This window comes from Oryzias latipes, chromosome 12 (assembly GCF_053564925.1).
Source record: "Oryzias latipes strain Hd-rR chromosome 12, Olatipes_Hd-rR_3.1".
Lineage (NCBI taxonomy): Eukaryota > Metazoa > Chordata > Actinopteri > Beloniformes > Adrianichthyidae > Oryzias > Oryzias latipes.
The window spans coordinates 6,267,851-6,289,920 of NC_136248.1; the positions used below are offsets into that span (position 1 = coordinate 6,267,851).

General features: G+C 40.2%; 1 protein-coding gene across 5 annotated transcripts in view; it reads left to right on the forward strand.

The window, feature by feature from the left end:
• Positions 1-996: 996 nt before the first annotated feature.
• The window catches only part of dennd1a (DENN/MADD domain containing 1A), a 29,101-nt gene continuing 8,027 nt past the window's right edge, over positions 997-22,070 (forward strand). For 4 of the 5 annotated variants that reach the window (XM_020707847.3, XM_004075069.5, XM_078955964.1 and 1 more), the window contains exons 1-19: positions 997-1,199; positions 3,383-3,447; positions 8,672-8,715; positions 10,072-10,121; positions 10,857-10,976; positions 11,243-11,312; positions 12,146-12,226; positions 12,370-12,423; positions 12,785-12,895; positions 14,491-14,591; positions 14,935-14,980; positions 15,157-15,258; positions 15,337-15,462; positions 17,130-17,231; positions 17,335-17,422; positions 18,371-18,411; positions 19,454-19,525; positions 19,905-19,961; positions 20,203-20,352. In XM_020707847.3, coding sequence (XP_020563506.1) covers positions 1,183-1,199; positions 3,383-3,447; positions 8,672-8,715; positions 10,072-10,121; positions 10,857-10,976; positions 11,243-11,312; positions 12,146-12,226; positions 12,370-12,423; positions 12,785-12,895; positions 14,491-14,591; positions 14,935-14,980; positions 15,157-15,258; positions 15,337-15,462; positions 17,130-17,231; positions 17,335-17,422; positions 18,371-18,411; positions 19,454-19,525; positions 19,905-19,961; positions 20,203-20,352 — 1,497 coding nt within the window. In that variant the 5' untranslated portion in view covers positions 997-1,182. Of the gene's footprint in view, positions 1,200-3,382; positions 3,448-7,975; positions 8,057-8,671; positions 8,716-10,071; positions 10,122-10,856; positions 10,977-11,242; positions 11,313-12,145; positions 12,227-12,369; positions 12,424-12,784; positions 12,896-14,490; positions 14,592-14,934; positions 14,981-15,156; positions 15,259-15,336; positions 15,463-17,129; positions 17,232-17,334; positions 17,423-18,370; positions 18,412-19,453; positions 19,526-19,904; positions 19,962-20,202; positions 20,353-22,070 lie in introns of those variants that run through there. The other variant, XM_023960519.2, reaches the window with a different exon arrangement.

Genomic DNA, 22,070 nt, shown 5'->3' on the forward strand with positions numbered 1-22,070 from the left:
GATTATTTTTTCCACACTTGTGACACGTTGCTCCATAAGCTGGACACTGTCGAGGCTCGTGCTTATTACCACATTTGGTGCAAACCACTTGCTTGTTGCTGCTCGTTCTGTGTTTGCCATGTACTGATTTATTGTGTCCTTGAGCTTTCTTCAACGTATCCACTGCTGTGTCGTGGGTGACAGGTGTTGACTGCATGACCTGGATCTGTGCTTTGGCCACCTCTGCTGATCTGCATATTTCTAATGCTTTACGAAGAGTGAGGTCATTCTCCCGAAGCAGTCTCTCTTTCAGTCTTGTGTCATTTATGCTGAACACCAATTTATCCCTGATCATGCCTTCCTCATCAGCTCCAAACTCACAATTTTTGCTTTTTTGACGGAGCTCTGTGACATATCTGTCCACTGATATTCCTGACATCATTGGGTGTGACCAGAACTGATGGCGCTCAAATACAACATTCTTTTGTGGGCTACAGTAGTCTTTGAATGCTTTCAGAATGTCCTCCATCGTAAGTGCGTCTCCGGCTGGGGTAATAGCAAGTGTGTTGTACACTTCTAAAGCTTCCTCGCCGATGGTGTGAAGAAGAATGGCTATTTTAACCTTTTCATCTTTTTCCAACGCACCTGTTGCAGTCATGTACAACTGGAATCTTTGTTCCCACCTGCGCCAAGTTTCTGACAGATTGCCGGTGAGCAGCAGCGGCGATGGCGGTTTGAACTGCTCCATGTTTTCAGCAACGGTGAACTATGCTAATTTAAGCTAGCTCACTTGCGTGACTCGGCTGCAGTCTCCCTCTCACACGACAGCTAGCACTTCTGACACCATGTTGTGACTTTATATGATGTTGCTCCGAGTTACCTTAGCGTGGGTGCTATCAGCGGGTCTCTTAATTAGGACCGACGACAGGGACACAGCTTTCGGTGCAAGAGCTTTTACATGTACTTTACTCTGAAACCCCTCATGGCATATACAGGCCGACAGCACCATCTATTGGTGGCGGTGGTTATTACTGTCTATCACAATATACCACAGTTCTTGCGTGTGCCAGAGCATGACGTTTTCGTGGCGCACCGTGGTATCGCTGGACTCTGTTTGACAGGCGGCTAGCACCAACAGAACCTCTCTGGACGGACTCGTGAGCGCTCGGGGGCCCACTAACGCCACGCGGGCCACCGATAACCATGGGGTCCCGGATTAGGTAAGACTGGCAGTGAACCGCTTTAATTTAGACAGCCTTATTTACAGCTGTGGCGTTCTGTTTGTTCCGGGGGGTCATGGGGCAGAGCCAGGAGAGGCCCGGACTTGTTGCGATTCAAAACATTACTGGTTCTGTATTTGCGGGACCAAACAATCTCATATCCGAACACACTGTAACTTCCGGCGCTGCCATTCATTCAGACAGAAATTCAAATTGTTGGAGAGACTTTGGGTGGCGCCGACACAGTCTGACTGTTATCTGAGCCAGTTTACATGGACGCTATGTATTTGATCTCTGTTTTGATATAGGTAATATATCTAGTTTTGCTAGTATCACGCAGACAGAATAACTCGATGACATGATAGTCAGATTAACGGCAGTTATCCGTTATGGAATATCGGATAAGACATGTAGATTTCTCCTCGAAAAGCATACTCCCCGGCATGTATCCACCTTTATTCGATTCATTAATTTTTCTTCTGCGCATGTGTAAACGAAACGCAGGAGACGGAAGTCGCTCGAGACCCACCACAGTAGCATCGCGTTTCCAAGGCAACCACAGTAGCAGTCATACAGCAGTATTTGTCGCAGAGTATCTCCCAGACCAACATTGCTAAAGGATACCATGTTTACAGACCCACTCTAAAGAAAATAGTGTTTTTGGTGGTTTTAACAGGTTCTTTGAGCATTTTTCTCATGAGGCAGGACATATATAAAGAAAATTCATTTTGTTGCACCGCTGTTACGTTGGGGGTTGTGAGGGGCTGTAAGCCAGCAGGACAAGGTATGATGGAATATCAGTAGAGGCTTACTTCTGCGCCAGCTGTCCCACCCACAATTCGGAGGTGAATTTCTGATGAACTTTTGCTGCTCTGCAGAAACTATGTCCTAGAAAATGACACAGGTTGTTTGATTTAGGCTAAAAACGGCTTAATCCGCAATAAAAGACCACTGGGAACACTGATCCCTTTTTTAACATGTTCTTGCTAATCTTCTTTTTTTTTGTAATATATGGTATTCAAGTTATAAACTGACCAATCGTCTTGCTTCAATAAAAGCAGGTGGTCTCACGGCCAGATTTTGTGTAGCCAGCTTTCAAGTGTTTGGGGTGTGGACTTCCAACAAGCTCACTCCGGATTGGTGAGAGTGGTAGCCATGGAAATGTTGACTTAGACTGACTCACACCAATCACTGCTTACTGACGCTGTCTGGTTCTGACATGGTGGCGTCCATATTGCAAAAAAATATTGACTGAGTTGACTTCATTTCATTGGAATTGGAAGCAGGTCGTTTTCAATGGGTGGCATCACTCATTCCAGTTCTCTTATACAGTCTATGTTTTTTCTTTGGAGTTTTGAAAGCAACAGGAAGTGTCAATCATCACATACTCAATTCTCCCTAAATAAATCAGACAATAGTCACCATGATATATTATTCATATTGTATTATAGTCCTAATTTTCTACCTTTACTTTCAAGTCTCGTTTGATAGCATATATATGCTGAAATGATTGTGACTGTAATCTCTTAGACAGATCTGCGTCTTCACACTAAATCAAATGTTTTTTGTTGTTGTTGTGTTTAAAGCCGTTTCTTTGTTGCTGACTGTCAAAAGATGTACAAAGATAAGTAGTTATAGAAACCTGAGGTAGTTTAGTCTCTTCGTGCTTCTGTTTTTCCTCGTTTCCTGATGTTTTAGTTGGTCTTGGTAGAAGACTTGGTTTTTAAAAAGCAGTTTAAATTTAGGAACCCTCTAAACTGGAGGAAGAAGAAGAAGAAGAAACTGCAAAATGTCCCCAGCTGGGCCCTCAAGTGTTATTATCCTTACACTAGCAGTTTTCTAACAATCACAAAATATTTAAGTGTCAGTTTTATCAGTTATTAATCTGTTAAGATGTTATGATTGTACTTTCATCTAATTAAAGAGAAAACAAAAACCAGGTCCGTTTCAAATGATCTAAAGTCATTGCAGAGCACAAATGTCTTTTCACTTCATTAGTTAATAAACAAAAGAGGGAAAAATGTCGTTAAGGGCAATCTACCAGTTATGCATTTTGTAATGACAGCGAGTCATTTAGTCATTTTGATGTTGTAACTGATTGTCAGGCGACCTCTAAGTTACTACCTTCCTTCATGTGTAAAACGTCTTTAAGGTCATTAATTTCTGTAAACCTTCTGTTCCAGGGAGAATCCAGAGGCTACTTTTGAGGTGTACATGGAAGTAAGCATCCAAGGCAAACACAGCTCTGGTAAGTTCATGAGGTGGAACCAGAACAATCACTGCCATGGAAACGCTTTTACACTAGATTCAAACATGATCGGAGTGGATCTTTGAGGCAGGAGCACAGTGGTTCTTGCAGGCCTCTGACTCATCCATCCGTCCTCTGTGATAGACCGGCCTCTCAACTGAGGTCTTTCACTTTTGGCTTCAGGTTTTTCATTTTGCACAGCCTTAGCCTGACTTCTGGCTCTCAGTCCTTGTGCACATCCTTGGTTTAAGAACCTCTGCAAGTGTGGAGTTTTCTGGCCAATAGAAGAGCAGGTAAACAAACACTATTTATCAAGCAACTCAATGATTACACTTCAAATCTTCCAAAATCTAATTGGTCAAAGGAGCAGCTGTCAGAGGCAGCAACTGCTAAAAGGCCATTTCTGAGCAGCTGGCTGTAGACCAGAGAATAAACAAGCTGAAAAAGTCACAAAAGGTCTTCCATGATCATCATTTAACAACTCACCACATACAAAAGGCAGGATTTGAACTTTGATTCTTATGTTGGTTCAGTCACTTCATGGCCTATTAGACGATCAAACAACATTGCACTGCCTTTGGCTAGAACTTGTGCTAACTCTTAAGACCCACTCCAATTAAAATTGTGTTTTTGTGTGGCATGTTTGTGGCATTCTCCGGACATGGAGGACACATATAAAGAAAGTAAAGATTAAAACTGCATTTCTGAATATTTATTTATTCAAGTCGTTGTGAATCAGAAGCAAACGCAAAATTGTTGTTAGTTAAAGCTTGTAGGTGTTGCGTAGAATCTATTAAAAGTGAATGTGCATGCTGGCAATAGCCAAAGCTCCCTGCTCGGCTCCATTGTTGATGCATCCACTTACACACAAGATCCATGCACGTCTTTGACTTCCTTGTCTGAGCTGGTATCTGGATTAAAAATGTACAGCTAGATGGCTCAACATGGCCCGCCGTTTTTGTTGCACTGCTAATGTTACGTTGGGGGTGCGGGGGCTGTAAGCTAGCAGAAATGACTGTAAACATATAGATGATGGGAAGTGGGGGCCGTCTTGCTCAATGTCAACAACTCTGAGGTGAATATTTAATGAACTCCTGCGGAAAATATGTCCTAGAAAACAACACAGGTTTCAGATTTTTACTAAAAACGGCATAATCATAATTAAAGGACCACTGGGAACGCTTTGAAAATAAATAAGAAAATGATCGTAGTGGGACTTTAGGAGTTCTTTGGGAGTTTAGAAATGAACTAAACTCCAAAGCTACATTCACACGGCTCTCGGCAAGCGCGGTCAAGCCACGTTTTTCAATCAAAAGTCTTTATAAACGCACATTGAGGCACTTTTCAGGCTTCTGCGTTCAAAACTCTCACGTTCATTCATAGTTACAAACATTTCTACAATCATTCTTGTGTTCATTGTACCAAATGCGCGGCCATTGAGCTGATGTTAAAGTTAAATCTGGTTGAACTTTGACCAATCAGGGGCTCAGATTTGGTAGTGACGTATGGATGACATCATCTGCTTTATTTCACTGAAGTCCCAACCGTTTAAAAATTGATAATGGAGGAGAAATAAATGCAGTTTGTGGCCAGCTGGAATTCTATGAGGCCATGTCTTTCATATATCAGAATGGAGCTGTGAAAGAAAAAGCCTGGAGCGAGATTCATGAGATTTGCATCGCTTCAGCATTTCAAACCAAACCTCTTCCAACCGTAGGTGGCAGACGTGCTAGTAAACAGCAGAAAAAGAAGAAGCCCCTCCCTGCTTCTCCACTGAGAGCACGGTGGGCTAAATGCGCATTCAAGAATGCACCTTTACCGCATTCTTGGACGTGCGTCACAAGCCCTGTTTGTTAGTAGCTTAGACTATCAGCAGCATTAAGTCCAGTTTATCTGTTTTTTGATGTTGAGGGCTCTTATATATAAAACTATGCACAGTTTCTACCAGATGTTAAAGGTTTTGCGTGTTTGCGTCTTGTTTCTGTCATCAAACATTTTATAAAGAGACAAAAAAGGGTTGCAGGTTTTATGGGTTTTCTGAGGTTAAGGTGGGACAGGGGTATCATTACTTCATGAGTTCAACTGATGTTAGATTTAGTTTCATTGTAATCCTGTTTAGTTTCTAGAAGGAGCTATTGACGTCCCTATGTTTGAATCCCTTTGTCTCCAACATTGTTTTAAAAATCAGTCAACAATAATTGCCATAAATGCATAAAACACTGACTTCTTGGTTCTTCTGTTATCAGACGCGGGTTAAGTTTGACACATACCTGACATGTTTCGACGGACGTCTTCGTCAGAGGGGTCAACAGATGGTTGTGTGTGACGTCACGACTCTGACGAAGACGTCCGTCGAAACATGTCAGGTATGTGTCAAACTTAACCCGCGTCTGATAACAGAAGAACCAAGAAGTCAATTAAAAACTACAGACACGATCAACTTTATTGCATTGCATAAAATACTGCTTTTGCTTTTTAATTCAAGCTTACTTTAAATATTTACCAGTAACCATCATAAATCCTGAATTTATGTAAAAACAGTATTTACTCTAAATTCTATCCTCCAAAAACTACATGTCATCTGTGAAGTTATTTCATTTTGACCCTTGGTTTGTTCTGAGTGTCAAAGACCATCACTGATCCGAGATATACAACCTCTTTTTTAGGAGTTTTGTATAAAAACCGTAAAGTAAGTTTCTAGCCAGGCAATAAACTGAGTTAAAGTCAGAAGGAAGGTTAGGATCATCTGGATCGGAGATGTTTTGTGTTTTTTTCACAGACAAAGATACAGCTAGCCTCTGGTTTCATGAACACTAAAGTTAGTCATCTCTTCCTCCTGGGCTGTGTGAAGCATTTCCTCAATACCAAAGAACGCTTATGAGTGCAATTCTACAAACTTCTTCCTTTTATCTTTAACCACTTTTTCTGACCACACGATCCTCTCATTCAGCCTTCACCACTGTTAAAGCTCAAATCAAGCACACACGCAGTTTTATTTGAATCAATTTTATTTAAATTTATATCATTTAAAATAATGCTTCAGTTTTAGTCAGAATGAATTCCAATGGCTGTTTATGCACAGCTGTTTACATTTACACTGCATCAGAGAGCCGCCATGCTGCTTTACTGACCGCTAAAGCCAATTATGGGTTCGGTCTCTTACCCAAAGACAATTCAACATGTGATGGGGTAGCCAGGAATCAAACCATCAACCCTCTGGTTAGGAGACATCTGCCTTTCCTTTGAAATTACGGTTGCATATTTTAAAGAACTTAAATTTTTTAGAACATATTTAGAACACACGTTTTATTTAAAACAAGCTGTGAAAAGAATGTTGTTTATTTAGCAACATGGTAGTGATGGAGTAAAAATAATACTTTGGAAAGACAAATGATCTTTACACTCAACATTTCATGATTTCATCACATGGATTTTTAGAGGAGGAAGATTTATAAATAGAAGTCGAGACCAAAGATTTTAATACTTGTTTGTGGAGCTTCTACTTGAAATAACAGCTTGGGCTCAGCTTTAGTCAATCTTTTCTGTGAATAACATGAGACTGAAGCCATTTGTATCAAATGTTAACGTGATTCACCAACACCGATGTGTTTTCCAAAGCTCAGATGAAATGTAGGCGTGTGGAAAACTGTTGTTTTGTTAGAAGAATGGGGGAAAAAACAGATGGATATAGCTCCAAACTCCATGTTCATCTGTAGACTACTGTAGAGGGGAGACTACATGTGGCTGCATTAACAGCTCTATTTGATTTAACAAGAGGATCCATCACTTCAAAGAAGAAGAATGTACTGTCAGAACTGACCTCTCACCAATGGAAAAAACAAAACTCTTTATGAATTCATTTATTCACATTTCATCCTTCAAAAATGATTTTATTAGACATCAGATTTGTGCAAATCACGAGATTTCATGGAGTAATAAACCAGTTCTGTCTCTTAAGAAATGCTGAACTAATATGTTTCCTCCCTGAAACATCTGATGTTCTTTTTATGGTTGGTTTTCACTGGCATCAGTCTCTATGGTTCACAGATGATTTACATTTATTTTTTACAGTGTACCACTTTCTTTGTGATTGAGTTGTATAGGTAAAACTAAACATCTGTTGACTAAAGTTTAACTATTAGCTTCTTAAAGTAAATGTATTTATGATTTATTTAGACATTTTTCATATAAGGAAAAAAACAAAACCCTTCAAAGAAAGAATTCAAAAACACAATTTCAAAGAAAGAAAAAAAATGGAAAAAAAATACAATAATTATACAAACAATATACCATGCTACCGATCTATGTCATGCAAAGAGATTAAACACCTCATACATTGAATGATGCCCATTGAGAAGTGAATTCGTCCAAGCACAGATCTCCACTGATCATCATTTATGTCGAAATGGAGCTCTTCTGACCAAGCCACGCGAAGATGGTCAGATGTTGGCTCAAGAGTAGATAATAAAAGGTTATACATTTTGGATATTGTACCCTTCAGGGAGGGGTTAATCCCAATGAAAGTATCAACCAGGGTGGCCATTGGGACACTGGAAGGGTCAGGGAAGTGACGACAAATAAAGTTACGAGCCTGGAGATACCTGAAGAAGTGAGTGTTGAGCAAATTCAACTTTTTAGATAATAATTCAAATGAAGCTAAAGTTCCCTCTGTGTAAAAGTCTTTACTGAAACTAGACCACGACTTCTCCACAGGGCAAAAGTCTTTTTAGTAAATGATGGAAACAGATGGTTAAGATAGAGTGGCGACATGAGATATTTTGTGGAATCCAAGGTGCTGTTTGACTTGAGTACATATCTTTAAACTATGCTTAACTACGATGTTATCGGCATAAGATATGGGAGATAGTTTAAGAGGAAAACACAAAAGAGAGATTAGTGTAGCAGAAGCAGAAGTACAAGACGAATCCTCTATTAGCTTCTTAAGGTAAATCTAGATGAGGCTTTGACTGTGACTTTATGTGAGAACTAGACGTCACCCATTGAAAATGATTTGCTCCAATTCAGACGCCACCATGTTGGATCAGTCAATATTTCTATGGCAACCCCTCTCCCCAATCAGGAGTGAGCTTGTTGGAAGCTTGTTGCAGGGGGGGGTCTTTACTGAAAAAAACATTTTTATAGAAGAATCAATGAACCTGCGAAGGAACTGTTGACCAAAACATGTCAGTTGTCCATAGAATGTGTTTTGTGTGTCTTCAAACAGGACCAGAAGTACTGAAGCAGTTCCCAGAGGACTACATGGAACAGGTTCTTTACTTTTCTACTCCTCACTCCTCCTGAATGGTTCTGTGTCCTCCTGAACTCCTGTCTTGAAAAAGGATGGATGATCATTCCGGTGTTTTGATTTTGAAGAAAACACAATCTGTGACACGACTGAATCAGGGATACTTGAGCAATAATAAAAACCAAATCTGACTTATTTATTCGCACCTTTAGAAATGTGATCTTCAGTGATGTAATATTTAATGTTTAGGTCCATGTCCCTAACCAGTAAGCCACGACTTCTCTGCATACACCAATAAAAGTAAAAAGATCGTTTACAGAGTTTATGGTTTATGCTGTTGGATTGTGAGTCCAAGCATAATTTAAAAAAAGGGGAAATGCCTCAGAGACAAAAAAAAATGTTGAGCAAGCGATCTGCTTTAAACAACCATAAACTGAAGAAGACTGTGATCAGCTGTTTAGGAGTTTAAGAGCTAAGACCTGTACACCGATGTGGACGCCGGATAGTGGAGCCGGAAAGGGGAGGCCTCTGGCAGCACACTGTCCCTGCTGAGGATGGACGCTCCACGAGTCCTTTCTTAATAATCCAGAGGATTACAGAACGCAAAAGACAAATGGCAGACCATAGCTGGTGCAAATTCTCGGAATGACATGTTATTTAGATTAGTTTTTGGACCTTACAAGTTCAAATGTAAAATGCTTTTACTGAAAAACTTCAAAACTGTTTAGAAATAACTTCAATTCATCAATCTTTAGAACTGTATCCCTTTCGGGGTCACAGGAGCCAACCCAGCTACTGTGGGACAAAGGCAGGGTACACGCTGATCAGGTCAGCAGTCTGTTGCAGGGCCCCAGACTCACACACACACTCTCATACGCTCATCTAGCTGCAATTTAGAATCAGCAATGGACCTATGAAACGTGTTTTTGGACTGTGGCAGAAAACGGGAGTTTCCAGAGAAAACCCTCATTACACGAGGAGGACATGCACACAGAAAGGTCCCAGCCGGAATTCAGACCAGGACCTCCTTCCTGGGAGACAAGAGTGCTACAACAACACCATGCAGCTCTTTGAAATAACTTTCCTTGTTCAGTGGAAGGTTCTTTGAGCTCCTTTTGGTGGACTAGTGGAGGATTTGACCTTTTTTTGGCCTCATTTCATTACATCCATTCTGGGTTGATGGAAAAGGAAGTTATGATGATGTCTGAACAGACTGTTCAGCTTCTTTCTTAACAGATAAACCGGAAAGACAAAGATGAGAGCTGTCATCAGAGTCTTTACTTTTTAGAACTTCTTTGGTATAAAACGTTCCGTGCATCTGAATCACAGACTTTATTTTCTTTCAAAATGCAATAAAAAAAATCCTCTTTATCCCACAGGAGACTCTACAAACGGTGCCCAAATTCTGCTTCCCGTTCAACATGGAGAGGTATTGGCACACAATTTGTCCTTGTGTCATTTCTTTTACGTTTGCTTTGACTCATCTAGCGTACATGACTCAGACTGAGCTGAACTGTTGACGTTAAAGCTGTAATGATCTTGACTTTGAGTTCAGAGGCGTGGTCATCTTTTATAGAGCCATTGTCGTCTTTCACTGTTTTCTAGAAACGACCAGGAAGAACCTGACTTTTAGTCATAGTTAGAGTCAGAGCACGTTAAAGAACCTAGTGCGCTGCTTTGATTATAGGATTGGCTGATTGGAGTGGGACAGGTACTTTAAATCCCCTTCGTCAGCTAAAAATGTCCTTTTCCAGGTCCTGAACAATACATTTAAGAAATGTTTACCAATAGGAAAACAAAAGAGAAACAGAGACCTGCATTTTCTTTAAGTGTAAACTATCGACCTATCCGTTTAGCTGATATAGACAGAACCGCGCACAGAAGGAACAGAACGTTCGACAACACATCAGTTTTAGTAAAGTTTAAGGCGCTCTGAGTAGTTACATGTGAGGCTCACTACAGCTGAACATGACACTGGTTTTGGTGCAAGCTCTTCCTTTTTTGTCAGTTCAAGAAAAACCTGAATTTGTTTTTCCTAAATTTACATTTCAAATATAGAGATAGCAGGTCACTTCTGAAGCCTGGGGAGTTTATGTTTGCTGAATAGTTCATTGTTCAAGTTTTCTATAATCTGTCTGCCTCCTTCTGCTCTTCGACTTCTCAGTCCCACAGTCAGCCAAGTCGGCCAGAACTTCACATTTGTGCTGACCGATATCGAGAGCAAGCAGAGGTTTGGCTTCTGTCGTCTGTCTTCGGGTGCACACACCTGTTACTGCATTCTAAGGTGAGGTTCTGTTTGGGTTTCTGTCCTGGGACAAACATGTTTTCTTTACAGAACACCTATTGCTCAGTTCTCAGTGTTCTCCAGTTATTTAGCCAATTCATTAATTTAAGAATGCATTGTAGGAAGTTTTCTGATTCAATAATGCATAATTAAAGGCAGCTCTAAATTTGGCTTGCTTTTATTCGTTTGCATGGTTGTTGTTTGTATTTTGATGTGTGCACTCAAACTTACGGAGTGCGGTAAGCTGCTGTTTTGTTTCCCGTCAGTTACCTGCCCTGGTTTGAGGTCTTCTACAAGCTGCTCAATATCCTTGCAGATTACTCCGTGAAAGGCCAGGTCAGTCTCACTTTACCTTGGTTTTTTCAGAGATGTCTGGTTGATGTCTGTACCAGGTCCAATCATAATCCTGCTGTAACGCTACGTACACACTGGGCATGTGATGCACGTTCAAGAACACGTTAAATGGGCATTCTTTTAGTGCTTGGTGTTCACACTGGACTAGTGCATTACTCACAGTTGGAAGAGGCTTGGTGAGAAATGTCAAAGCGGTGCCATTCTCACAAATCTTGCTCCAGGATTTTTTCTTTCACAGCTCTAAATTCTCCTTCATGAGCAATTCTTAAATGGTTGGCACTTCTCCTTACCAAGTCCTAGTCCCTGATTGCTCAAAGTTCAATTGGGTAAACTTTTGACATGCATTCAATGACTGTTTGTTTTGAATGTAGAACTCTGAAACACGTGTACACACGCACTTACATAGACTTTATGGTCGCTTGATTGCGCATTTCAGAGACTGGTGTGAACGTAGCACAAGCTATTAGGTCTTTTTTGTTTGTTTGTGTTTTTTAACTCGGTGGTTATGTTGCTAAATGGTTTGTTAGTGTATGATGGGAACGTAAAATGTTTGAACCTTTAACACTGAAGATGGCGACGCCAAAGCACATACGTTCTTTGAACTATTGTTACTCTTTGACTGTTTATGCAGTTAACATAATTACACTAAACACTGCTTTTCTGCACTTTAGAGTCTTTTGGAATTACAGACAAAATGTTGTGATAATTGAAAGAGCGTCAACAGTGGAGCTAAAGCTCCAGGGTTAAAGGATTGACGGGTTTTTGTGGTTGTGTAGGTGTGTATTAACATTTTCAGGCATTTGTTAACGTTTCAGGAAAGCCAGTGGCAGGAGCTTCTGGTCTTACTGCACACACTTCCCGTCCCTGAACCCGGAGATCCCATCCATCTTGGAATGGTGCGTTCCAATGTCAATCAAATAAACTAGAAAAACACGAAGTCTCCACACACAGAACACGGTGCCTCTTGTCATCGGAGTCCATTGAAGTGAAGTGGTTTTGGATCCTTCCAAGTTAATCTCTGACTTTCTGGTTCCTGCAGCATTCTTTCTTCAGTGTGCCTGATATCAGAGAGCTCCCCAGCATCCCTGAGAACGTGAGTGTTTTTACCGTCATTGAAAAAGAAGCTAATGGTTCCACAGCCACTAAAAAAAACCTCAGGATTAGTTCAGAAAATCAACATCTGAGCTTTGCAGGTTGTCCAATCTAAGAAAGCATGTCTTTCTCACAGGAAAATATACGTATACTTTAAAAAGTACGTTTGTTGTGGTTTTGTTGTAAATAAATGAACTGTGAACATGTTTTACACAAATGTTTCTTTTATGAGAAGCCGATCGGTGATTTTTATTGCCTTCATTACTGAAGTTATACATTTAAATGTGATACATTGATTTAAAAATGCCTAAATTGTCATAGACTAACTAGATTACGTAGATTACGTTTGTTTTTTTTTGCAGAGAAACCTAACGGAGTATTTCGTAGCTGTGGATGTCAACAACATGCTTCACCTGTATGCTAGTATGCTGTATGAACGACGAATCCTGATCTGCTGTAGCAAACTAAGCACTGTAAGTAGATTCAGCTCTCATTTCCTCCTGAATCCATGTAAGAATCCTTATTGTATCCTGGACATTTTAAAATCAACAGACTGTTTCCATCCAACCTTTAACTTGTTATTCTATAGTTAGGAATGATACAGAAAATCTCCAAACTCTCTTTCATTTATACAATATAAAGACAAGAAGTTTCTGAACATAATGTGAGTCCTTCAGCATTATTTAAAAGCATTTGTTTTGTACAACAGTTTAAGACATCTGTTCTTTTTTCTTTTTTTTACTAAAGGCAAATGAGGCTAGGGTTTCCTGAGATTTTCAGATTCTCCCACAGATTTTAACATCATAAAAAAATGCATGTAATCACATACAGAGATTTTAAATTAATGTGTTTTATCGTTAAAAGACAAAACTTCAAGCCCACATGACCCTAAGTTAAACAGTGGTGCCCTCTTGTTTAAACAAAACTTTTTACTGTGGAAACCAAGGTGGGCAAATGGGCCAAAAGACCAAGAAGGGCCAAAGCTTCTCATTTTGAAGCTTTAAAAAGATATAATAATGTTATTTGATGTTCACTTTAACCGATCTAGAGCTGAACTCTTAATCAGTCAGATGCAACATTTCAGAGCAGAAAGACCTCCCAAGCTTCACACTGTGGTTAGAGTAATTCATTGTATAACGGTTTTAGGGGTCACCCTGGCCCCCACCCTAGATTAAATACTGTTGTCCCCAATTCCATTGATTGCAGCAGCAGCTGTTGAGTAACGTTGATCAATAGTGCTGCATATTTTAGGAGGGAGAGTTCTGAATTATTCTTCTTTGCATAACCTTTGTAATTTGCCATTTTAGAAGGTTTTGCTGAGCGTTAGACGTTTAAGAAGATGCCAAACCAGGTCCAGATCAGGACTCCAGACCTCTTCATTCTGTTCTTCTAAAGCTGTTTTGAGGCAGACTTGCTGCTGTGTTTTGGATCTTTATCTTGTTTCTGCATAAACCACTAACAGGGGGAGAAGATTCTCCTCCAGAATGTTAAAGTTAAAGTCCCATTAGTGTAATTTGTTCTCCGCCTAACACCCATCCTCTGGTGGAGCGGTGAGCTGCAGACACAGTTGTACTCGGGAGCCATTTGGATGTTTAACCCTCCAATCCAACGCCGTAATGCTGAGAATCAAGCAGGGAGACTTGAGGTCCTTTTTAATAGTCTTTGGTTTGACTCAACTGTGAACATGAACTCACTCTTATGCCACTGCGTTGGCAATGTTTGTGCAGACAACACAATTGTGGTTCCATTTGATTGGAAAGTTTGGATAGTGTCTTTGCTCTGTCCGGTCTATGTCTTCTGCCTTTTTAACATGCTCAGTTTTCTCTGTCTCCTATACTCTTAAAACTGTCTTACCAGGTTTATGATCAGAAATGTCTCCTATAATTGAAGTTGGAGTTCCTGTTGTGGATTTTTATTAAGAGTAAATATATGTATTTTTTACTCTGTGTTTCTAGAATATTCAGCTTTTTTCATGTCACTTTCCTTTTGCAAAAAAATATGAGTGAATTTCTCCATAGAAGGTGAAGCGCTGTGAGCTGACCTCTGTGCTCTCTGTACTTCCCCACAGTTAACAGCTTGCATCCATGGATCTGCAGCCATGCTGCAGCCAATGCACTGGCAGCATGTTTACATCCCTGTTCTTCCTCAGCACCTGTTGGACTACTGCTGGTGAGTTAGCTGCCCTCATTCACACTAGGGAAGCTCTTCTTTTTATCGTTGTGAAGAAAGTCTGGTCCACGTTTCCTCCCAAAATCTTAGGATTCGGTAAATGTTGTTTTTGCCCCATTAACTTGGTATTCCTCCCATTACTATACAGTAATGGTTTATGATCTTACTTGTATAACTTTGTATGAAGGTTAATAATAGGGACTCAACAACTGTCAGGCTGTTTGAGTTCATTCATATCCTGGAGACGGCAATAGTCTGTAACCATAGTTACTCCATAGACTTCTGTCACCAGAAGCAACCGCTCTGCTTTGTCAAGATCATAACTGTGGATTTATTTTTTTAGTGCTCCAATGCCATACCTCATTGGGGTACATTCCAGCCTCATGGAGGTAAGTTGTTTGAGCTCCAGAGCAAATATGAGCGACATTCTTGTAATGTACCGTTCTTTGTGGCATCACGTCCTCCAAGTCTAATATCTGGATGTTTTAGGGTTGAATTAAATTGTACTTCACAGAGCAGCTTTGTTCTGACCGCCTCTCTCTGTGTGCTTGCTTTGTTCATGTAGAAAGTTCGAGGGATGGCTCTTGATGATGTGGTGGTCTTAAATGTGGACACGAATACACTAGAAACCCCTTATGATGACCTCCAATGCCTGCCCAATGATGTGGTGAGGAACCGTCGCAGTCCGGCGCTGAGAGTTGCGTCAAACGATCCAAAGAGTTGACCGTCGGGTCTTGTCTCGCAGGTTTCCTCTTTGAAAAGTCGTCTCAAGAAGGTTTCTACAACAACAGGCGATGGTGTGGCACGCGCTTTTCTGAGGAGCCAGGCGGCTCTGTTCGGGAGCTACAGAAACGCTCTGCAGATTGTGCCGGTGCGTCGATTCCGTTGATTATAAAGAATGGTGGTAGGGAGCAGAAAAGGGTGGAGCTGCCTAGTGTGAGGCACTTTTTGGAACCCCAGTCCATCATTCTGTAATTTGCCTTCTTAGCACTTCAAACTCCACCATAAGAAAAAATACAGTCAACCTGGTTGGACTTTTGTCTTCCTCAGGATCTGCCTCCTATTTTATTTTTGGATAAGACCATTGACTGTATATGAGAACTGGACTGAGTGACTCCTCCCCCCGTTCCAAACAGGAAGTACCCGCTGGCTCCAATAAGCCAAGAGAAATAAACAGCTGTTACTCATTCTATTGGTCAGAATAACCATTCTTGCTCTGATACCTTTGTAAACATGTTCTTGCTAATCTTCTCATTTTCATGATATTTATTCTGTAGTGCAATTCATTCAAGTTATAAACTGGCCAATTAAAGTATGAGGTCTCATTTCAAACGTTCATAATGTTTGATTGACAGATTGTCATTGTTTACTGATGATGTCTGGCTCCAATATGGCGGCATCAATATCGCAAAAAATGGTGACTTCATTGAGTAAACCATTTTCTTAGGGTGATGTTACATTTAATCTGTCCAGTTCTCATTGACGGTTAGTGGACTGAGCCCTTAACTGCCTTTGGTGTTTAGTAAAGTGTGAATGTATAGATGAAGACGGCAATGTTAATAATTTGGTATATTTGGGTTTTTATTTACAACTAAAACTCATTTTGTTCAAAAAATAGTTTCCTTGTGAGTTTTTATTTACTAAATGACAAATCACTCAGTTTCCATAATTTCAAATTATCTGATGAACAAAACATGTTGGATATTAAGCAGCATTACGCATTTGTTGCAAGAAATAAAATCGAGGACAATCTTCACGATTAAAGACAATCATTCAGATAAAGACTGTGGGGGGAAAATTCAAAATCTAAGAAACAAATGAACAAAGGAAAAGCAGAGCAAGAAAGTTTTCTTAACTGTTTGTTCTTCGCTAATATTTAAGACCCACTCAGGTAAAAATAGTTATTTTGGGGTTTTTAACATGTTATTGTGGCATTTTCTCATGATAAAGGACACGTTTAAGGAAAATTAAGCTTAAAATTGTATTTCTAAGTGTTTCTTTTTTCAAGTTGTTGGGAATCAGGAGCAGAGGAAACAGTTCTGTTTTAAAAAGCCTTTAGATGTGATGTAGGAGATACTACAGCAGGCGACAACTTCCCTGCTCTGCTCCATTCTGATGCATCCACCTGTAGACCAATAGATCCATGTACGTCTTTGTTTTCCTCGTCTGAGCTGACATCTGGCTCAAAACTCTACAACTGGATAGCTCCTATATTGCTCACTATTTTTGTTGCACCAGTAATGTTAAGTTGGGGGTGTGAGGGGCTGTAAGCTAGGGGGAGAGTGTAAACAGAGGGATGGTGGAAAAGGGGGCATGCTTACTCCAACCCACAACTAGGAGGGGAATTTCTTATGAACTCCTGCCACACTGCAGAAATGATGTCCTAGAAAGCGACAGGCTTTTAAATTTTGGCTAAGAACAGCATCGTCATGATTAGAAAACCACAGGGAACGCTTTGAAAATGGATCAGAAGGGGATCAGAGTGGGACTTTAAAACAGAGTTATGATGAGAATAATGTTGCTTTTCTCTCATTTTAGGGGGAACCGATTACATTTAATGAAGAAACCTTCATCAACCATCGCTCCAGCGCCATGAGACAGTTCCTTCAGAACGCTATTCAGCTGCAGCTTTTTAAACAGGTACAGTACACACACCCCCACACACACATGTACGAGAAGAGGCCGAACGAAACCCACTTTGATTCATTTACGACTTTTCCATTAAATCTGCTCTTGAATCCAGTTCATTGATGGGCGCTTGGACATGCTAAACGCTGGAGAGGGGTTCAATGATATCTTTGAGGAGGAGATCAGTATGGGTGAATATGCAGGTGAGCCAAAAATGACAGAGGCAGCTTCAGAAAAAACAGCTGGAAGAAACTGTAACCGAATGGAGGAAGAGAAGCATTTAGTTGTCTTAATAAAGCTTAAGTTGTTTGAGTGATTTCAAATTTCCAACGACAAAACTGCAGAACAAAAGTTCAAAAATGTTTGGAAAAGTAGAAATACCTCATAACATGTCTAATTGTTTCTGTAGATTCTATTCTGATCAAGCTGAACAAGTTAAAACATTTGAGTTGGTGTTTATGCCTCAAGAACAGAACACATGGGTCCATACAGGGAACTGAAATGACCTTGAAGATTTTGGCTGTTCAGGGTTATTGATGCTCTTTTGCCACACCCTAAATCAGGGGTGTCAAACTCATTTTCACCGAGGGCCACATCAACATAGTGTCTGTCCTCATAGGGCCAGATATAACTTATACATATAACTAAATGTAATGAAAATAAATGTAACCACTCCTTAATGTTAAATTACTCATTTATCTATTTATTATAACTTTTTAAAGTGACAATTCCAGTTGGATAGAAAACATACGTTTGCTTGTTACTCTAGCATAAATCCTTTTAAATTTGATTCTGTCAGGTTAGGTTATATGGATAGTGTTTAAGTTCTAATGTATCTTTCCCATATTTCAAGTCTGATTACCCCTAGATATAAATAAATACACACCAATTTTTGTTATTACTTAAAAGCTTTTATGCTCTCGCGGGCCACATGAAAGGACATGGAGGGCCGCATTTGGCCCCCGGGCCTTGAGTTTGACACATGTGCCCTAAATGATTTAACAGCTACGTTTTTTACATTCATGTAAGGAAAGCAGTTTTTTGGTATTTGTGTTGTGTTGATGTAAATGACAGAGCTCTGTTGTGCACATTTCCCTCCGCTGCTCTCCTGTTTTAGTGGAGGAATGACTGCTGATGTCTTTGTCTCATAGGTAGTGACAAGACTTACCACCAGTGGCTCTTCACTGTGAGGGTAAGATCTGCTGAAGCACATTTTTGACTTTTTTTTTGCCATCATGAATCACACAAACGATTATTAAGAGAAGATCTTAACAAACAATAAATACATTTTTGTATTTCTTGATTAATTTAGGAGTTTATTTCTCTAATGAATATAGCCATTTGAGCACCAATTCAAAGTCAATGTATTCTTGGAGAACAATACGAAGAAGTCGCGCAGAAAAATGATCACAACAACAACAAGGAAGTACAATCATTTTCATCATCCAATCATTTCAGCCCAATTAGGGCCAAATTGCCATTACTGCTTTTTAAGAATCAAATTTGTATCCGTCAAACTGATCGTTTGCGTTTTAAGCACTGTTTTGAGCACCATGCTAGCCACAGGTGTGAGGAATAGAAAGGAACTTTACTCAGTGATGTTGTCATTTTTCACTGAGATGTCAGAACAGAACAATCCCCAACAGTCCCAGCCAATAGCAGCCTAACTAAAGACCAACATCGCCATTTTTAACCCTCAGTAATAGTGTTTATTTCTCTGTTAATGCAGTTGTTAATAAAGATGTGTACAAATCTGTAGTCGTTGGCGTCTTCAACCTGGCTTTACACGTGGTTTTCTTACAAATGGATCCTTCTGACATAAGGAGGCATTTTCCACCAATTTGGTTTCACTTTTGCTTATTTATATCAATGGAACACAATGGCATTCTCCAGTAGAATAATGCTGCTGCACATGCTGGGATGATCAATAAGTCAGAGAAAATATCAGGAACATCTTTACATTTTTAGCTAAACCACACCACTGAGTCCTGCTGAGACGGCTCAGAGCTGCAGCCTACTTCTCGTAAGGATGGCATCATTATCTCTATGGTAGTTAGTTTGCAAAATCACACAAAACCAATTTGATTGCTAGTGGTTACGAGTTTCTTCTCCATCTTTGCCAAACAAACTCTGAAACTCTGAAAGCTTCTCTTTGACTGAGTCTACAGTACGGCTGTGTCATTTTTTGTTGGACCTGAGACTCTGACCCGTGTATGTGAACACATGTCTTGCAGAAAGGTGGTGGAGCCATCTTCCAAACAGTAAAGACCAAGGCCAACCCAGCCATGAAATCGGTTTATAAGCTGGTAAGTGTGGCTTAATGCATGCCAACTGTCATGGTTTTTAGTTACACTCAACACAGTCAAACTTAGATGATTGTAAAATAATGTTGATTCCTTTAATTTAATTGTTTTCTGTTTTCTGGGAGAGTTGTGGTGACAGAAATATACCAGTAAAACACAGGATTTGTGCAGAACTGCACTCTAATCTCCTTTATCAACAAGTTTACTAGCAGGATGACATTTTTTTATTCCTTTCTAAAATGCACCTGGATTGATCAAACATCTATATTCTCCAGTAGAAAACACACTTTCTATGTCTTCCCCTTTTCTGTGTGTGAGTTTTTAGACTTCTGAGCTTCAGACGGTGAGAAATAGCAGGAATTTCTTTGTGTTTGTTCAACAGGCCAAGGACCATGCCAAAATGCGCATTAAAGAAGTCAAAAGTCGACTGAAACAGAAGGTATGGAACTTGAATTTGTTTATTCATGAAGTTCCCTCTCAGCAGCAGATATTTCAGGCTGGGCCACAAAGGATGCAAGAAAAGACCACATAGCTTTTTAGGGTTTTGACTGTTCTGATTTCATGTTTTTAATAAATACATTTGAGTGTGTCAACTGAACCTGTGGGGGTCCTCAACCACTTTGCTGCACCTCCCCCCTCACTCATGTTGGCCTCCTCCTTTCTGGGTTCTCCTCCTGCAGGAGCAGGCAGAGAACGGCTTCTCCTCCTCTGGATCGGGGGTCAGCGATGATTACAGCACAGCAGGGTTTACCTCCCTCTCTGGTGCCGTCCCACACGAAGCTTTGACCTCCTGGGACAACCAGGGACCGATCACCTTGCACTTTGGACAGGTGAGATCATGATGGTAGAGTTTCCTCTGATGGTTAAAGTTGACTTTTTTTGAATGGAAAATGTGTGCTCATGCATTTCCTGCTTTTCTTTGTGTTCGTGTTTTCTAACTTTAACCCCAATCTACTCGTTGCTACTGAAAATCCTCATCCCTGTATTTATCCCACATTTTTTCTTTCCCATGAATCTTCCAGTAGGTGAAATAACCATCATTGTGGTCCCTGACCACCTTTTCCCTCTGTCTACTGGAGCTTTTAGTTTAGTTTTGACATCATTATGTTGAACGATTGTTCTGTTTTTAACAAAGCATGACTATAGTTTACTTAAGCTTAATGAAATCACACATTCTAACATTTCAAAAGGCTAGTTGGGACATAAAATTGCATTTGTAAAGTCTAAAATCGGTGCAATTTGTGTCTTCATTTTATGACACAGAAATGTTAATGTTTTTTAACATAAAGGTGTGAAAGTGTGTGATTTTATTTGGTAAATTTTATGTCTGTGTTTCAGATATTAAACTACAGCGTTCCCCCGCTTATTCGCGTCTCGATGTTTTCGGTTTCACATATTTGTAGATTTTTTTCAGTCATGTGACTCCTCAGTTCATCACAAAAACTCAGCTCAAGACACTTTTTTGAGACTTATGTCAGAAGAAGGTGCTGCAGGGCGGAGATGAAGAGCATGCCGGCCCGTCGGCTTCCTTGCCGGCTGCTAAGTAATATTTCACAGATATTTTCACCGGTTCCTGAATCGCTATAACCAAAGTTTGTTTCCCTGCACGGAAAATGGCATCAGCTGACTCAGAAGCGGCCGGAATAATTTTTACACACATCAAAAGACAGAGAAACCATCATTTTTTAGAAAAAAACAAGCAAACTCTAACTACACTGTTCTTACTGGTTGTCCATATTAGTTTTGGCCAGTACTACGATAGGTAGAGGATTATTCTTTGGTATATTTCCCCGACATACAAGTTCTTTCCTATCTCCCATTTGGATAACAAGAAGTACAATTTATGTTGATTTTTATTCAAATGAAACTGTTGCTGTGAAATTGAAAAGAACAGGATTAACAGAGCAAGGACTACATTAACCAGCATGAACAACTTCCACACCACAAATTTGAGGACAATATTCAGAATTTTTCGACCCCAAAAGATCTCCGAAAAAGATCTATTGTCCCGACGCAGTGAAGATGACACGTCAACAATTATCTTCAAAGACGCTGGACCTGGATTGGAAATGTACTGAGGAGGCAAGACAGCACAATCATTAAGACAGCCCTACATTGGACATCAGATGGAAAAAGAGGACGGCCGAAGAGTAGAAGTTGAGCTGAAAGGATTTGGACACACCCGGGGAAACGCTTCACCTTGGCCTGCAACCGTCAAAAATGTAGAGATTTTGTTGTTGCCTTAAGCGCCTCAAGGTGTAAAGGGCAGGAAGAAGAAGTGAAGTGAAAACGACGTATTAGTTGTTTTTGTGTTTTGGTATTTGTATCGTTAGTCATATTGTTATGGCAGTATCGATCACTAATATCACAACTTTTCTTCATATTGTGCAACCCTCTGGTTGTCCACTACATCCACAGTAAAAGTGGGGCAGCATTTCAGAAAAAGAACATCAAAAAGGGGGGATGGTAGTGGTGGTAGTGTCATAGTCTGGGGCCGTTTTGCTGCTTTGGGACCTGGAAGGCTTACTGGGGTAAATGGAACTCAGAA